Source organism: Chelonia mydas, chromosome 1 (assembly GCF_015237465.2).
Source record: "Chelonia mydas isolate rCheMyd1 chromosome 1, rCheMyd1.pri.v2, whole genome shotgun sequence".
NCBI lineage: Eukaryota > Metazoa > Chordata > Testudines > Cheloniidae > Chelonia > Chelonia mydas.
Window position 1 is genome coordinate 297,980,865 of NC_057849.1, and position 16,154 is coordinate 297,997,018.

The 16,154-nt window shown below is 42.9% G+C and overlaps 1 protein-coding gene across 4 annotated transcripts in view; it reads right to left on the reverse strand.

Annotated features, from left to right (window-relative positions):
- DOCK4 (dedicator of cytokinesis 4) overlaps positions 1–16,154 on the reverse strand; it is a 410,395-nt gene that overhangs the window by 237,634 nt on the left and 156,607 nt on the right. For all 4 annotated transcript variants that reach the window (XM_037888663.2, XM_037888655.2, XM_043549556.1 and 1 more), the window contains exon 6: positions 7,737–7,885. In XM_037888663.2, the coding sequence (XP_037744591.1) occupies positions 7,737–7,885 (149 nt within the window). The remainder of the gene's footprint in view (positions 1–7,736; positions 7,886–16,154) is intronic.

Consider the following 16,154-nt stretch of genomic DNA (forward strand, 5'->3'; position numbering starts at 1 on the left):
ATGGGTCACCAAATGAAATAAATAGGCAGCAGGTTTAAAACAAACAAAAGGAAGTATTTTTTCACACAACACACAGTCAACCTGTGCAACTCCTTGCCAGAGGATATTGTGAAGGCCAACACTATAACAGGGTTCAAAAAAGAACTAGACAGATTCATGGAGGATAGGTCCATCAGTGGCTATTAGCCAGGATGGGCAGAGATGGTGTGTGTGTGTGGGGTGGTGTTAGTGCCTATTTGCTCCTCAATCCCCTGCTTGGCTCAAGCCCGTGTGGGCTTTAAGGCACTAGGAGGGGCTAAGCTCCAGCATGTCTGGGCACAAGCTCTCTCTCCTCTGTCTCCCAGTCTTCCTTCTCACTGAGATGGGAAAAGGCAATGTAACCTTGCCAGATAGCTGACATGCAGTCTTATTAGCAGTGTCTAATGGTGGGTCCGTGGTGAAATTTGGGGCTTGATGCAAACATTTTAAAAAACTAATTTAAAAAAATGAATTTGTCACACTTGGCTCGTGGAAATGGAACACAAGGGAGCGGAAGGATGATGAGAACAAAAATAAAGGGTGAAAGATAATGGAGTAGGGGAGGGAAGAATTAAAAAGTTATTTTGTTTTACAGGTTTTTCACATTTAAAATACTCCTTGACACAAACTCCTTCACACACCACTCAGTTTTTGTAATTCCTGTTCTGCTGTCACCCACATTGTGCATCCTGTTGCATTTCAGTCTGGAACCCTGTCCATGCCAATCTCCTTGTGTATTATGATCACTGTGGAAGGGCCCAGCCTACTAATACACACTGTCACTTTCTGCCAGGAGTAAGGCTCTGCAGCTGCGTCTGCTCAGTACTCCTGAAACCCTAACAAACCGGCTCGCCTGCCTGATGGACTGCCCTGCCTGAGTGGCTGAGGAAGCTAGCAGGCCAGTTCTTAAACCCAGCTGCAGCAGTAGCTTGCTGGCTGCTCAACACCCACACCCATGGATTCTCTGCCTTCCTGTGCTTGTCTCTCGCCAAGCTCTGCTCCTGATCATCTCCTCCACAGCTCCAGTATAAACTCTGCCCTGCACCCAGTCTTGTTCACATCCTGTCCCAGTCTTTCTGCTGCCTCAGAATCACCCCTGCTCCTGCCTTCCCTGACTCCCGGTAATCTAGTTCTGACCCTTGGCTCTGATTCCTGGCTCTGACTCGACCCTTGGCTCTGGCTTTTGGACTCTGACTTTGGTTCTGATGTTCGGCCCTGGTTCCTGGTTTTGATCCTGTCTTGCCCCTTGACCCTGGCATTCAAACTCCGGCTACTAGGCCTGACCGCCTACAAATCAGTCCCATGACATTTTCTTTCAAAGCTAGGGTACTTTCAAAGTATCCAGTGCTGGCTCTGTTGGGAATAGCAACCACTTTCATGCGCATTGGGGAAAACTGAAAATAAAAGAATTTATATGACAAACACTTTTACTCATTTCTATCTTTTTTCAAGGTAATAAAAGAAAACACACACATTCACTCTCCAAAGCAGCTGGTTTCCTTAAGAATAATATCCACTGGAAGAGGTTTTAGAGTACACATGATGACAGACAACAGAGCAGAAAGTACTAAAATCTGCTCCAGAGTTCTGTTACCCTTACAGAGGAAAAAAATAGCAATGAAAAGTTGTGGCACACCAAGGGTACCACCAAAGTTTTTTTGCCTAACTAATGGGAGTTCTTATTCTGCTACATTTTAAAAATTCGTATATGGGGCAAGAAAAAAAATCACTGTTTTACCAGAATATTGGTATCTACTAGCAAAAGATGTACTGTAAAAAGGATTCTCAATCTATAATCATATACACCGGCTGTACTTAAAAGATTATTCCAGTTTGTAAAATATTCCTTGTACTTAAAATGAGAAATGTTAATCTCTTTCAAACCACAGAAATTTTTAATTGTGACCACTGTGTGAAGTTTTTCATTTTATACATGTGCTAACTATTAAGCAGATCTAGTGTTGCTATACAAAATGTTGCCTGGTTAAGTTTTCCTTGGACGTACTATTTTGTATGCAATGTTTTTTAACAACATAAAAAACAAACACTGTATTTTACACAACTTTTGTATCATTCTCAATATTTTTATACTTCTATTTAAGGTCTTAAACTACAGGTTAATCTGGCATTTAGAGAAAACTAAAAAGCATTATTCATCCTACCCTTACAATCAATGGGAATTTAACTTCTCACATATTGCAATATTAAGTAATCAATAAACTCTAAGGCATAAGAGAGATCTTATCAAGACTGAAATGGCTGCAAAGTTCAGTTATGAAAGTTGAAGGCGCCCTTATGGAAGGAAGACAAGATTCACTTACATTTAAAAGGTTTGGAAGATTATCAACAACAAATGAAGTATTGTCAAGTGAAATAGAATTCAGAGTTCTTTCTCCATCACCCATTACAATATAGATGTGAAGCACTACCCTTGTTGCTAAGAAAAGGGATGTGGGGGACAAACTCAGTGACTTGTGTCCACTCAGCCCCGCATAAAGGGTTTCTGGAATTATGTACACACATCACTGAATTACAAAACCATGTGTTCAGTTAGGCTTATTATGGAGGCCACAGAGGGTACATCTACACAGGGATAAAGAACTCAGGGCTGGCCGGGGTCAGCTGGCTTGGGCCCTGGGGCTGAAAAATTGCTGTGTAGACATTTGGGTTCGAGCTGGAGCCTGAGCTCTGGGACCCTGTCAGGGTGGAGCCTGAATGTCTACACAGCAATTTTTAGCCCCAAAGCCCCAACCCCACGAGCCTGAGTCTGCTGACCTGGCGAGCCGTGGCTGTGCCGTGGTTCTTTTATCCTTGTGTAGATGTAGCCCATGTATTGGTCAGCAGGATTTGGAACTCCTGTTCAGCAGGTATAGCAGGCCTACTGATATGAAGTGACGGAGAGGTGAAGCGATGCTACAGCCCTACTCTCATCTTGCCTCCTCTGAGGCTGGTGCTGATGATGGTTGTTATAGCTGGTCCCTGATTTGTTCTCCCCAAAACCTGCATCCAAATTATAAATCTGCCTCTGAATGTGTGTCCTCGGTCCTTGCACTCACAAGGAACCCTCCGTTGGCCGAGCCTTAATTTTCCCTAAGTATCCAAGCTAATAAATCAAACCTTTTAGTTTTCAAATAGAGATAATGGTTCTAAGGAGGCTAAATATGAAAAGAAAAAAGGTATGTGTAACTAGATGGCTTAGGTTCTGATCATGGAATATGGAGCTTTAGACTTTTAAGTCACTGGTTCAAATCCAGTCCAGGTTTGGTAGTTTGTCCAGTTTTCAGTGGACAGATGTTCCTATTACAAAACTCATTATCACAATTGACACCCATGTTGGCATTCTCAGCAGTGGCCTCAAGAACTGCATAGATATGGAGGCTGATCATTGCCCTCTTTTTTCCTTTCTACCTCCATATGTGTTTTGTTGGAGCAGAAAATGGGTGGGAGAAAGAACATGACTCTGAAGGGTATGCTAGATTGGTAAATAAAGGAATCTACTGCTATAGAGCTATATATTGTAGCTGTAAGCTTCAAAGGATTTGATCATTTTTATGCCTACTAAAAACATTTGCACTATGCAATTTAGAGTGACCTAACTATTCAAATCACATACGTCAAAGTGCAAGCCAATCTCTTGAAAAGGTCAAGAAGAACTTCCCAACTATACATGTACAGCACTGTATAACTATCTAGGTACATAATCGAGAAGGCTTTCTATAGAATGTGATACAGACCACTTCCAGACATAGGACACTGTGACCACAGGAGCCCATTTATGCCAATTAGCAAAGGACACACCCAACCACATTGTTGTCAGAATAACTAGCCAATCAGTGTTTTGTAAGGTATCATACAAAAACTGGTGACATGCTGGTGACTTCCTGAGGTCTCTTCCAACCCTAATCTTCTATGATTCTATGGTCATGAATATCATTGTGTGATTGTATGTATGGGCTGCATATAAAGACTTGTGTGTGTGCTGGAAAAATGTTCTGAAAATATCTTTTGGAGGCAGTTGATAAAACAAGCCTGCCCTAGACAAAGGAATGTGGATTTACCTGTCTGCATGTATCAAGCTAACAGGTGGATGAGAAAACAGAATGGCTTGATTACAAGCAAGGGCAATGAAAGTACATTTGCATCTAAGATAAACAAAGTGATCAAGCCAATCAAGAAAGCAAGCTGACCAGATGATGAAAAAGGGGGTTGGAGCTTGCACCCTAAAGAATTCGCAGCAGGGGAGAGGAACTTTGTCTGGGTTTACTTTTTAAAGAATACATTTCAAAGGTTTTCCAGACTATAAAAACAAAGAAAGGAAACTCCTTTTTTATCCATCACTTAGGGGACAAAGGGATCAGCACCCTCTGCATCTGTCAATGATGGATCCTCCTGCCTGTGGGGCTGGAAATGGCAGAAGCTTGAAGTGATACTCCTGTGGGAATTCTGTGCCACTGCACAATGCAGAATTTTGCAGAAATTAACATTGTGCGTGCAGAATTTCTTTTCCCCCACAGAAATGGGCTGCAGTGCTGCTGGCCACCATTAGGGGTCACTGGACTCTGCAGAGCCCAGCTTGCACATAGAAGACACTCCTGGGGGAGGGAGAGGGAGCTAGAGGTTCCTGGCAGCTGCAGTTCCCAGCACGCCCTGAGGGAAGGAGACAATGGTGCGCTGGAAACTCTGTGCAAGCCTTAGACCGAGCATTAGGCTTTTTCTCCCTTTGGATCCCTGGGCTATGGGGAGAAGGGGGAAGGGGGAGATGGGTGTTTGGGCAGGGGGGTGCAGCTGGGCTCTAGGTGGGGGTATCTGGGCTGGCAGGCCCCCCACAGTTGGGCTCTGGGGAGAAGGGGTTGTGGGTTGCCTGGCCCCCCAGCTGGGCTCTGGGGGGAAATGGGGTAGAGAAACAGAAACTGGGTTGTTACAGGGATTTCTTTAATGCTCTACTCCCGGGGGAATTTTTGTGTATGTCTGCATTGTTACAGACATACTTGCTGACAGGAATTATGACATAAATTACCAAAATAATAGAAACTGGTATGATTATGTAGTGTTATTTTCACAAATAAAATTTGCAGAAATTTAAAATATTGGGTGCAGAATTTTTATTTTTTTGGTGTAGTTTTTAGTTTTTAATTTTTTTGGCGCAGAATGCCCCGAAGTGTGGGCCCTTGACTAACAGGCTGGTGTGTGCACTCTCTCTTTGGCAGCAGCAAACTTGGTAATTGCTATGAGTGACAAGTGATAGGAGCTGGACGTTATGGACACGTTTCTGGGAAACTCAGGAATGTTATCTGCAAGGCAAGGTGAAGACTGGAAGAGTCTTGGGGAGTTTGCTGGTGATGCAGAGAGACTGGTGTGGCAAGAAGCTGACACACCATTAGCTTGAGAAATAGAAGGGGCAGTGGATAAGATGGAATATAGACAGGTAAAGAAGAGTAACAGGAAATTATGTCAATGGGAAAAAAAGCTAGTAATAAAAACCAATAATTTATTTGGAAATGATCTGGCAAGGTACAGAGTACCCTCAATATGAGCTGGCTTCAATGATTGTTGAGGGCACTCAGCACTTCTCTGTGCCTGGCAGGACTGAGCACCTTATGAACAAGGATGCTCCTTCTCTTCCCTTTTTATTTCTTTCCTCCCATCTCTCCAATTCACCCAAAAACTAATGAAATTAGCAACCCAAGTAAAAAGAATCTCTCTTCATAAAGACTAGCTGCTGATGATTTCCTCCCTCTGCAGATAGTGTCTGTTTCTAGAATTCATCTGCTTACTCTATCAAAGCCAGCAGTAATACTTAAGTAGTTATGAACATCTGTAAAGTGTACAATATCCTCCTTCGATTTAGTAATAAACTAAATACCACTCCTCAGTATTTCTAAGATGCCTATCACCTTGGTTTCTAAGCAATGGGTGGGCAAATTATTTACTGGTGTAAAAGGACGGTAGAAAATTACAAAAGAAGATTCCACCTGCAAATCAGGATTCATTTTTTCCTTCCTTACTCCTTCTCCCCAATTCTGTTAATTATTTTCTCTGTTTTGCCCCCTTTTACTGTATTTTTAATTAATCTTTCAACATCCCTTATCCTGAGAAGTATCACCTGTTACTTTATCTTCTTTCAAATTCTCTAAGATGTGGATCTGATCTTAATCCACTGTAGTCATTGGAAAAACTCCCATTGACTTCAAAGAGTTTGGGATCAGGCTTTATGTTCTCACATAATAATTTCAAGTCAGACCATACTCATTCCTCATGGATCACAAAAAGAACAAACATAATGGCAGAAAAGCTGCCCAATGACCAGTTAAGTTTATAGCGGAAATTGACACACTGCTTTAGAAACTAGTGGCCTGATTTTCAGAGGTGCTGAGCAGTCACAGCTCCTGTTGACTTTAACAGGAGTACATGTGGCTCAGCACTTCCAAAAAATCAGGCTAGAAAGTCCTTGTAATTAAGACAGCAGCAAAAGAAGAGTAATGTACGACAGGTCAGCTGCAGGTTAATCTCAGTGCAGTTTGTCCTCTCCCTCCACAATCTCAGTTTTTCAAAATCATGCTGCAAAGCTAGAGGCAGAAAGCTAGATACGTATACAGATGTCATCACTCTAAGAGTACACTTCATTTCCTGGCATCTGTGCTATTCAGCTGCCAAACATGGCCCAAGCCAGGCGACAACGGTTGGCACCTCTCTAGAAAAGAGACACAAGAGCCTTTTGCCTCATTGCCAGCTATAAGAACAGGGCATCAAATAAGTCTTGATTTTGAATGCAAGCACCAATGTGCTTTTAATCTGTGCTGCTGTTTTCAAAAGTAATATTGAGTCGAGAGTAGCCTATTGTGTTTATTTTTCCTACGTGCAGCGTGTCTGGAATAGAGATGAGCTTGCTGGCCTTTCAAACTGTGCAAGATAGTGTCAAGATCAGCGTGAGCGGTGTCTTGAAAAGTTAAAACCACATTCAACATCAAAACTTTAAGCTATTAATTTTTTATTTCTAGAATTCATGATGTTGTTATGCAGTTAGTAACAGTGAAGTGAAAGCCTTTGATATGGTATGAGTTTAGCTAAATAGAAAGGCAAAAAAATACTTGTTTGCTATCAAAATGGTGACAGCGTATCTGATTTACTTAGCTCTCTTAAATAATATTCAGGTAAAAGCAAAATGCAGGAATCTGATTGGTTTTCTTTAATAATTTTTATTTGTTTCTTAATATATCTTGAAGCTGCCCAGGAAAAACTGACCCACGACAGAATCAAACTAAAAATCTTGGACCAAAACCTCAGCTGGCATGAATCAGCATACCACGTGAGGATATGGCCTTGCATGTATTGATAAGGTGTTAAAAAGGAAGTCACCTTTCACCTCAAGATCCCTGCTAGCCCTACATTTCTAGGATTGCTAGGTAAGTGCCAAGACGAAGCAAATATTTGTTGGTTTTTTTGTTTTATTTTGTGGTGTTTTTTTTTTTAAATAAAGTGAAGCTACAAATCATTTCTTTTCAAAGTATATAATATGCTGGTCCAAATCCACCCCTCTTACAGAAAAGAATTGATGGGAGGGGAAGAGTCCTCAGAAAATGCTGACATCAGACTCAGCATTTCTGCCACACACCAGTTCCTTATTTTAACACGTTACCATGAGCATAAAATTGTGGCGCTGTCATTCATTTATCATGACTGTGTTACCATAACTGCTTCTATTATTAATGCTTACTTACTCATTGCCCCAATCCAGGCGAGCAGTGATATGCCGTTTTACATCCTTCATCCGGTCATGGGTGAGATGGCCAACAAGCACCTGCCTTCTCAGGTCCAGGATTTCATTCATTATGTGCCATAGTCGATGAAAAAGATCCCCTTCATTTCTCTGTCAGATACACAAACAAACAGTTATGTATACACCAACTGAGGAGGTCAACAATGCAAACAGGTACACTGTGAGGGGGGAACAAAAGCTCTTCTAGGACCCTCCCTAACTTCTCCCTCATGTGCTTCATTTCCTCTTTGCCCCACCGTACTGTGATTCTCCCTCAAAGAACAGGTGAGGAGGGTAGGAACAAATCTATTCAGAGACTCAACATCACTTCAAGCACAAGTTACTTGTGTTCACTAAAGGCTACTCTTGAACCACTACCTCCATAGCCTTCACTACTTCTTGCTGGCCTGAGGGGCAAGGAACCCGTTTCAGTCCTTATTTAGGCAAGCCTGATTACTGGTAGTGTATATCCTGGGTCACCTGCAAATAGCTATAAGTACATGTTTTTAAATCTTTCCTGACAGGCACTTTCTGCTTAACTTGACTCTCAAACACGGGGAATTATCTGAATTGCCTTATGACTTCTTCTCCCCACACTTTCCCATCATAGTTACACAATGGTATATTTATATAAGGGTACACTTCACTCTAGAAGTACAGAGTATATTTCATTTCCCATAAAACCAAAGGACAGCAACATTCCCCTTCCCTCAGCAGTTCCAACTCTCATTAATTAACATCATCATATTTTTTTATATTGTCTGGAGAACCTTATTTTGAGGAAGTGCTTTGAATCTTTAAGATCTGATGATATAACATACAGAGTTTTGAAAAACATTGTGTTCAGAGCTAGTTCTTCTTATCCTGGCATGGTATCTCCTCTTCCCCTTTTCCTTGTTACTATGAACAGCTTCATAAAAAACAGGAACATCAGCTGCCCCTGCTGCACAATCCCCATGAGAAGTCAAAATCCTCTGTCACATCACTACCTTGTATCTGTAACTTCTGAACCCGAGAACCTCTTCCAACTGCTTTGTTTTGTCTTCCTTATTTATTTCATTTACAGCATAAAGCAGGCACCTAGCCCACTTTTGGTACCAAATAATCATAATTAGTTGCTATGAAGAAGATTAAGCAACAGGATCATATGAACTTCTTAGCAACACAGGTCTTGATCCTCATGCACAAGTCCCTTGAAATAGAAACAAACCAGAATATCTAGAAGACACAGAACTGCTTCCAGATGGAAAACTCTGAAAAACATTCTATCAGGCACCAGTTGGTCAGTATTCCTTTTAGTAAGTGTTAGCAGGGGCAGACCCTAATTTTGTTATAGAAATATACTCTTTTTCAAATAGCTGAACTCCAACATGAAATATAGGCTATGCCATTGAAAATGGACACCACCATGGGACACAAAATGTGACCTTCCTCACAATTATTTTAGTCTGATGTTCAATATCTCCCAAGCTCTATAAATATTTTGGATATTTTATAATTATATTGCTGTTATGCCTAGCAGCCTTGATCATGGATCAGAACTCATTATGTTAGGTGCTGTACAGAGACGGAACAAAAATATGGTCCCTGACCCAAAGAACTTCTTGTTTTTCCAATTGTCACTATTGCTGAGAAATTAAAATAACCATTATATTAACCAATTCTATGCTTCATAGCTGCATTTTGGTACAAAGGCTATCCTAGTATTATTGAATACGTTGATGTACTAAAATGTTTTTGCCTACAAAATTATAAAATTATAAGTGCCTTGTTTTGGTTTTGGGGAAGGAGGCAAAGGAGGATTAAGAAAGCCCCTAGAGATGTATTAATTTCACTTTTATTAGAAACATAGTGTGGAAAAATCCATGATCGAAAAATAAAAATTAGCAGAGAAAAAGATTCTCATGAGTTAAAATAATGAAGAACAGTTCTAAACACCTTGATAAGCAAGTACATTTAAAATAATTGTATTTACAGATGATTCAGTGATACATTAGTTCAACTAATCATATATGTTGTGAAATTAGAGCCCACATATCTTACTACAAAAAGGAGTCGATTCCACATCCCTGTCATAATAAATATGTACAGGAGCCTTATTTAAGGAGATCTCTTTGCTTGACTCGCATTAAATAATGAAGCATTGAAGCCTATCTCAAATTAAGAAGTAGTGCATACAATTTCATTACAGCTTCACTGTCAAATTCAATTGCTATTGTCAGTCCATGAGTGGCTTAGGTAAAGCACTCAGGTGACTCAGTTGGATGTGTGGCACCACCTGCTGTCGTGCTGGGAGATAAGGGGCTGGCTGGGTATCATGAGCAGAGCAGTTCAGGCCAAGCCAGCTGAATGGTTTGGGTGCACAGTGGTTCCAAGGCTTTGAGGCTTCACCCCAGGGGGGTACATCCCATCACACAAATTATTAATGAAAATATTGAAAAGTGCTAGACCAGGACAGACCCCTGTGGGATTCCACTAGATACGTCCTCCCAGTTTGACAGAGAACCATTGATAACTACAGTACCATGAGTACAGTTGTTCACCCACCTTATAGTAATTTCATCTAGACCATATTGCCCTAGTTTGCTTATGCGAGTGCAATGTGCCTTACTCAAGCAAATCAAAAGCCTTGCTAAAATCAAGATATATTACATCTGCAGCAGCTTCCCCACAACCACTAGGACAGTAACCTTGTCAAACAAGAAAGTTAGGTTGGTTTGCATTGATTTGGTCTTCATAAATCCATGTTGGCTATTACTTATTACCCCTATTATCTTCTGGGTGCTTACAAATTGATTGTTTAATAATTTGGTCCAGTATCTTTCCAGGTATGGAAGTAACTCAGGTCCTCTTTGCTTCCCTTTTTCAAAAGAGATACTATATTTTCTAGACCTCTGGGACTTCATCTGTTCCTCATGAGGTCTCAGAGCTAATCGCTAATGGGTCCAAGATTGCTTCAGCTATTTCCTTAAGTACCACAGACAGAATTTCATCAGGGCCTGCCAAACTGAATATATCTACCTTATCTAAATATACTTTAGCCTGTTCTTTTCCTATTTTGGCTTGTGTTCCTTCCCCATTGATGTTAATATTAATTGTGTTAAGTATCTGATCACAATTTATCTTTTTAGCGAAGACTGAAGCAAAACAGGCAATAAATATTTCAGCCTTTTTGAGATCATCTGTTATTACCTCTCCTAGTAGGCTATGTAGAGGACTGTAACGGGGTGGAGACTCACTCAGCGGCGCCTCCTGCTGGCTGTCTGGGAATTTTTACCAACCCCGGAGCGCCCTCTGCCGGTGTCTTACCATCACTGGCCCCCATGTCCCTCCCGGACCCCGGTGCCCTTTTACCTGGAGTGCTGCCCCTCCAGGCAATACCCCACAGATCTGGGTCTCCCCTCCCTGGGGAACCCCCCACCCTCTATCCCCACCTTGCCTCAGCCTGTGGGCGACTGCCAGTCACCATCTAGCACCCTTTCACTGGGGCCGACTGCAGTCTGTATAAGCCAGTCATCAGAGGCAAGGGGGGTTTGGACCTGCTCCCTCCACCTATCCTTGGGCTGCCCTGTTTCAACCCCAGTACCCTGTCTTAGGCTGTCTGCCAGGCCTGCAGCCTGGGCCTTTTCCAGCCTGGAGCCTCCCAGCTCCTTTGGCCTTCCCCTGCCCTGCTTCACCTTAGGTACCCTGGTATGCTCCCCAGCAGCCAGGCCCGTCTCCCTCCACAGCTAGTGGAGACTTGTACGGGGAGACTTTGGCAAACCAGTAAAGTGCCTGAAACCACTATGGCTTATTGCTAAAAGCAGACAAGTCAGCAGGCTGTAAACTCGCCATTCAGCAGTCTCAGTTTAACCAAGGCAGGAGGGGAGGGGTTTTTTTGGGTGCCAGAGAGGGCAGCTTGACCCCGTGTCCTTCCTGTTAAGAACTGTGTTGAAGTTGCTGATACATGTGTCTTAGAAGAGCAGGATGTGCCCCAGGAATGTCTATTGGGGCCTCAAGGCTGCAAACTTGAAAAACCCACACCTGGTTAATCGATAATCAGAAGAAGCCTCTGCTTGCCCATTGGAACTGCTTGCTTAACAAGTTTTCTTTAAGGGACATGTCATTCTATTACTAATGTATAAATAAGGGGGGAAAAGTTTGAGGTAGTGGGACTCTTCAGGACTGTACTCTCCCTCTGGATGCATCTTGTGTTCCCCACTAGCAGACGGACTGCCACTCTGCCACTCGAGAGTCACACTCAGCTTTGGTAATTATGAAGGGTTGGAGGTGTTTTACTAACCCGTTGCGGACGTGTGTATAAGTGCTTGAGACTAAGTAAAGTTTAGCTTTAAGTGAAAGCACTCTTGTGTTGTCCTGTTTGTGCCAGCCATCTATCGGTCGGACAGCCGTGTCTCCCCTGATTTATTTCCTGACACCACCTCACACAGAGTAAAAGTTACCAAGAGTTTTGGGTTGAAAGAACCCCGGGTAACAGACTCTGTGTGCTCCTGGCCCACTGCCCTCTTATAAGGGCCAGCTGGGCCCTGATTAAGCCAGCCACAGCCTGATTAGGGTGTGGCCCCCAGCTGAGGCTGCTTCTCCCAATCAGCCCCAGTTTTCCTTCCCTGCCACAGCCCTCTCCCTGGGCTGTTTTAAGCCTTTTAAGGCAGGAGCGGGTGACCACCCCGCTACAAGGACTTACACTTTCTTTTGTCATTCTCTTGCTCCTAAAGTACTTATAGTACCTCTTCTTCTTGCTTTTTATGTCCCTTGCTAGGTAGAACACAGTTTATGCCTTACCCTTTCTGATTTTACCCCACTTGTAGAACAAGATAATATAAAATGGAGCCCTTGCTAGAGCACTTGTACCGTCCAGTGAAAAGCTCTTCTCAAATAATCTACTAATACACCATTTTCCCCTGGTAGATGAGATATAGGACCCATACAATGAGGATACTGACCTTTACAAACAGGAAATTTGACTGACAACTGGCTAGCACAAACTTTTTGGTGATGTGTGTAATGCATTCCCATAATGCTATCCCATCAGAATTTAGACAGATTCTGATTGCTTCTTCCACTGAAATCACAAACATTGGAGTGGATGGATATCAAGGTGAAGAATCCCTTACATCCTCTAGGATTTTTACTGCAGATGGCAGGAAGATGATAAGGGAACTCCCTGGAGGGCACGTTCTTCCCCATTTTATGGGATAAGGAAACTGGAAAGTACTGAGACATTGTGGTTCAAGTGTTCCTAGTCTCAAGAAAAGATGGGAGAGTCACAAATAGCCTGACCGAGGCCTCAAATATAGCCTGGTATTCAAGCTATCGCATCACAGCAAAAACACTGAACCTGTCCACTGTCAGAAAGTTTCTAAGTCTGGAATATATCAAGGCTTCAGTGAGCATACATCTCCTAAATGGGTACCCTTGTTTGTTCAAACTATTAGTAAAGAACCCTCTGGACACTCTACTAATGGACAAATCTATGCGAAGACAGATACCCAATAATTTGTGGAGAACAGTCATGACAGCCAGGCCTTTAATAGAACTCTTGCTGCCACAGAAAAGCCAAGTAGTAAGGTACAGTTTTATTGACAGAGGTCTTCTTTGACTCCCATAGGAGTTATTTGTAAAGAGACAAATATATGACATAGAAGGAGTAACAACTCTGGAATACTTCTGGAAATGAGAGAGTTCTGTCTCTGGGACCCAGAGACCAATACAATGAACCTCAGGGAGTTAGTACAGCCAGACAGATTTTGCCCAGTGACACACACTATATTTCATTCACACTGTGGCCAGGAAACAAACCTTATGCACCATTAAGTGTAGGTTATGGATGTCTCAACACTTAGGCCTTGTCTACACTGGCGGTAGTGTGTGCAGTATGTGCAGCTACACGCTGCAGTGAGAAGACTGCATCCACACTGTGGCATGTAGCTATGTGTGGCTATGGGGAGGAACTGACTGAGGAGGAGGCAGCATGGAGCTGCTGGAGCCTGTCCCTGCAGTCTCTCCCTGCCAGAGCCTTTTCCTGCTGCAGGGACCTTTCCATGTTTTCCTGAGAAAAACTTGAGTTCACACCCAGAACTAAGGGAACTGACAGGCCCAGGACTAAGTAAACTGGCTTTTTTAGCTTCTGATAGTAAGAGAGCCTAAGAATGGACAGTCCCTCTTCTCACCTACAACAGGGCAAGGGTCTGACAGATGGAACACTGGAAGACAAGCAGGGCACTGAGTGTGTGCATCTGAAAATGGCCAGACAGGAAACACAGTGTGTAAACACTGTCCTGTAAACTGAGGGATCCACCATTCCAGCTCTGATCATTTCTTTTTTCCAGTGTTGTGAGACCTCCACACTGATCTGCTTCTTTACACCACTCTATTGGGCACAGAATCAGTGAGGCCAGGGTGCTGGAACAATTTTTATAGTGGGGGTGCTGAAGATGGAAACCATGTATTTGGTGTTTGTTATTACTATTTCAAGCCCAGGGTTGTGCCATCACCCCCAGCACCCATAGTGCCAGCACCACTGAGTGAGGCAAGCAGTTCTGCAAAGATCATGGTGTTGGAAATGTAGCACCAGACTCCACCGACCTTGGTGGATGTTGGGCCTTAGTGGTACAGAGACTGTAAACAAGTGACTCAATAGTCAAAGATGTCAGATCCTCATGCTGGCTGGATCCCAGGCAACAGGATCCCTTCTTGGCAACTGTGCTTGGCAGTTCTTCACATGTAACTATAGAATCTGGATTCAGACTCTTATGGACCCAAAGCGATATTTATTGGACATGGATTTGTATACACGTTGTTCGGTTTGGGGGGAGGGGGAAGGAGAGGGGATTGGTAGCACTCGATCATTGCTCTCTTGTGGATCCATGTTTTGCAGCCCCAGATCCACACTAGGCTGCTGGATCCAGATGTGCGTTTTGTAGCTCCATATCCACACTGGGTGGCACAATCTGAAAGCTGTGGATCCAGATCCTTTGGAAATTGTATCCAACATCAAGAGAGCCACTTTAGGCACATAGCCAAGTCTCCTAGGTCACCTGAACAGGCCCAGGGACCTTGACAGTGACCAGCCTGAGATGCCTCCCCAGTGCAGGGGTGTAAGAAGCAGCCAAACCCACTTCTAAGGGACATTCTTTGAAGGTGACACTGAACTTATTCAGTGTCACCTTAGTTGACTGGGTCTGGTGAGCTACCATACCAGTAAGGTGTGTGATGTGGTCCAGACAATGCACAGGCTGGATGGAGATTGCCTTGTGTCATTTAAAGGAAAAATCTGACTGACAAACTATAAACAACATTTGCATCAAAAGGGCAGAAAAGGGCAAAGAAAAAACCAAGAGGCACGCATCAAGGACACTATGTGCAATCTGAGCTCGCTGAACCTTCAGCAGTTAGAAAGGAACTGAGGGGTAGTCGGAGCCACTCCCCCTTTTATACCCACCGAACCCACCAGGATGACAGGGGAAGGGAGGGGTAAGTGGCCCCAATGGACACTGCTTTCCAGAAGGTTCCAAAAGCTTTCACTGCTTGCACCTTGATCCCACAAGTGGAACTATGCAGAAGAAATAAAGCTTTGGAAGTTTTAAATGCTACCCCTGGGATTTGTTTGGCTGGAAATTTGCAAGTCCCCAGAGTGTACTCTGCAGAATCCTGCAGTTCATTCTGCCAGTTTAAGACACTGTAGAAGTATTATGTTTATATGCAAACACATTTTTTTAAACAAACTTTCCCCAAGTGGCAATCACTGCTGCAATTTACTCCTGAAAGCAAGAGGTCCATGTGCACTTTGGAGGATGCACTTTGTATTATAAAAATATTACAGTATAGGCCTGTCTGTGGGTTTAAATATACTGAAAACGAAATACACTTCCAAAACGACTCTGCTCAAAGTGTTTGAGTGGTGAGGGTTCACATATCGAGAGATACAAGCTACCTAGACAGCACCACTCTATCCAAAGACAACACTACAGATCTGACTCAAAACACTTAAGACAAGAGCAGTCTTTCCATTAACTTCAACAGGCTTTATATCGGGCCCTCTCTTCATATCTGGTCTGTGCTAACTACAATAACAGGTTCTTTAAAAACACTGAAGCACCATGGAACGTGTGCAGAAGAGGTCTACAGAAACAATTTTGTCTTCTCAAAATTTCCTGGTCTAAATTTTCTAAAAATCACTAGTGATTTTGGACATCTCCATTTTTAAGTGTCCATATCTTAAAGGGATCTGGGTTTCAGAGGGCAGTTACTCAGCACTGTTTGGAAATAAGGTCCCTTAGTAAAAATAAAATGTAAAAGTTAAGTCTAGAAATGAACAATTAAGGGGTCCAGTCAATTTCCCTAATATTCTGTGACTCAATATGACCCAGCGTACCTTACC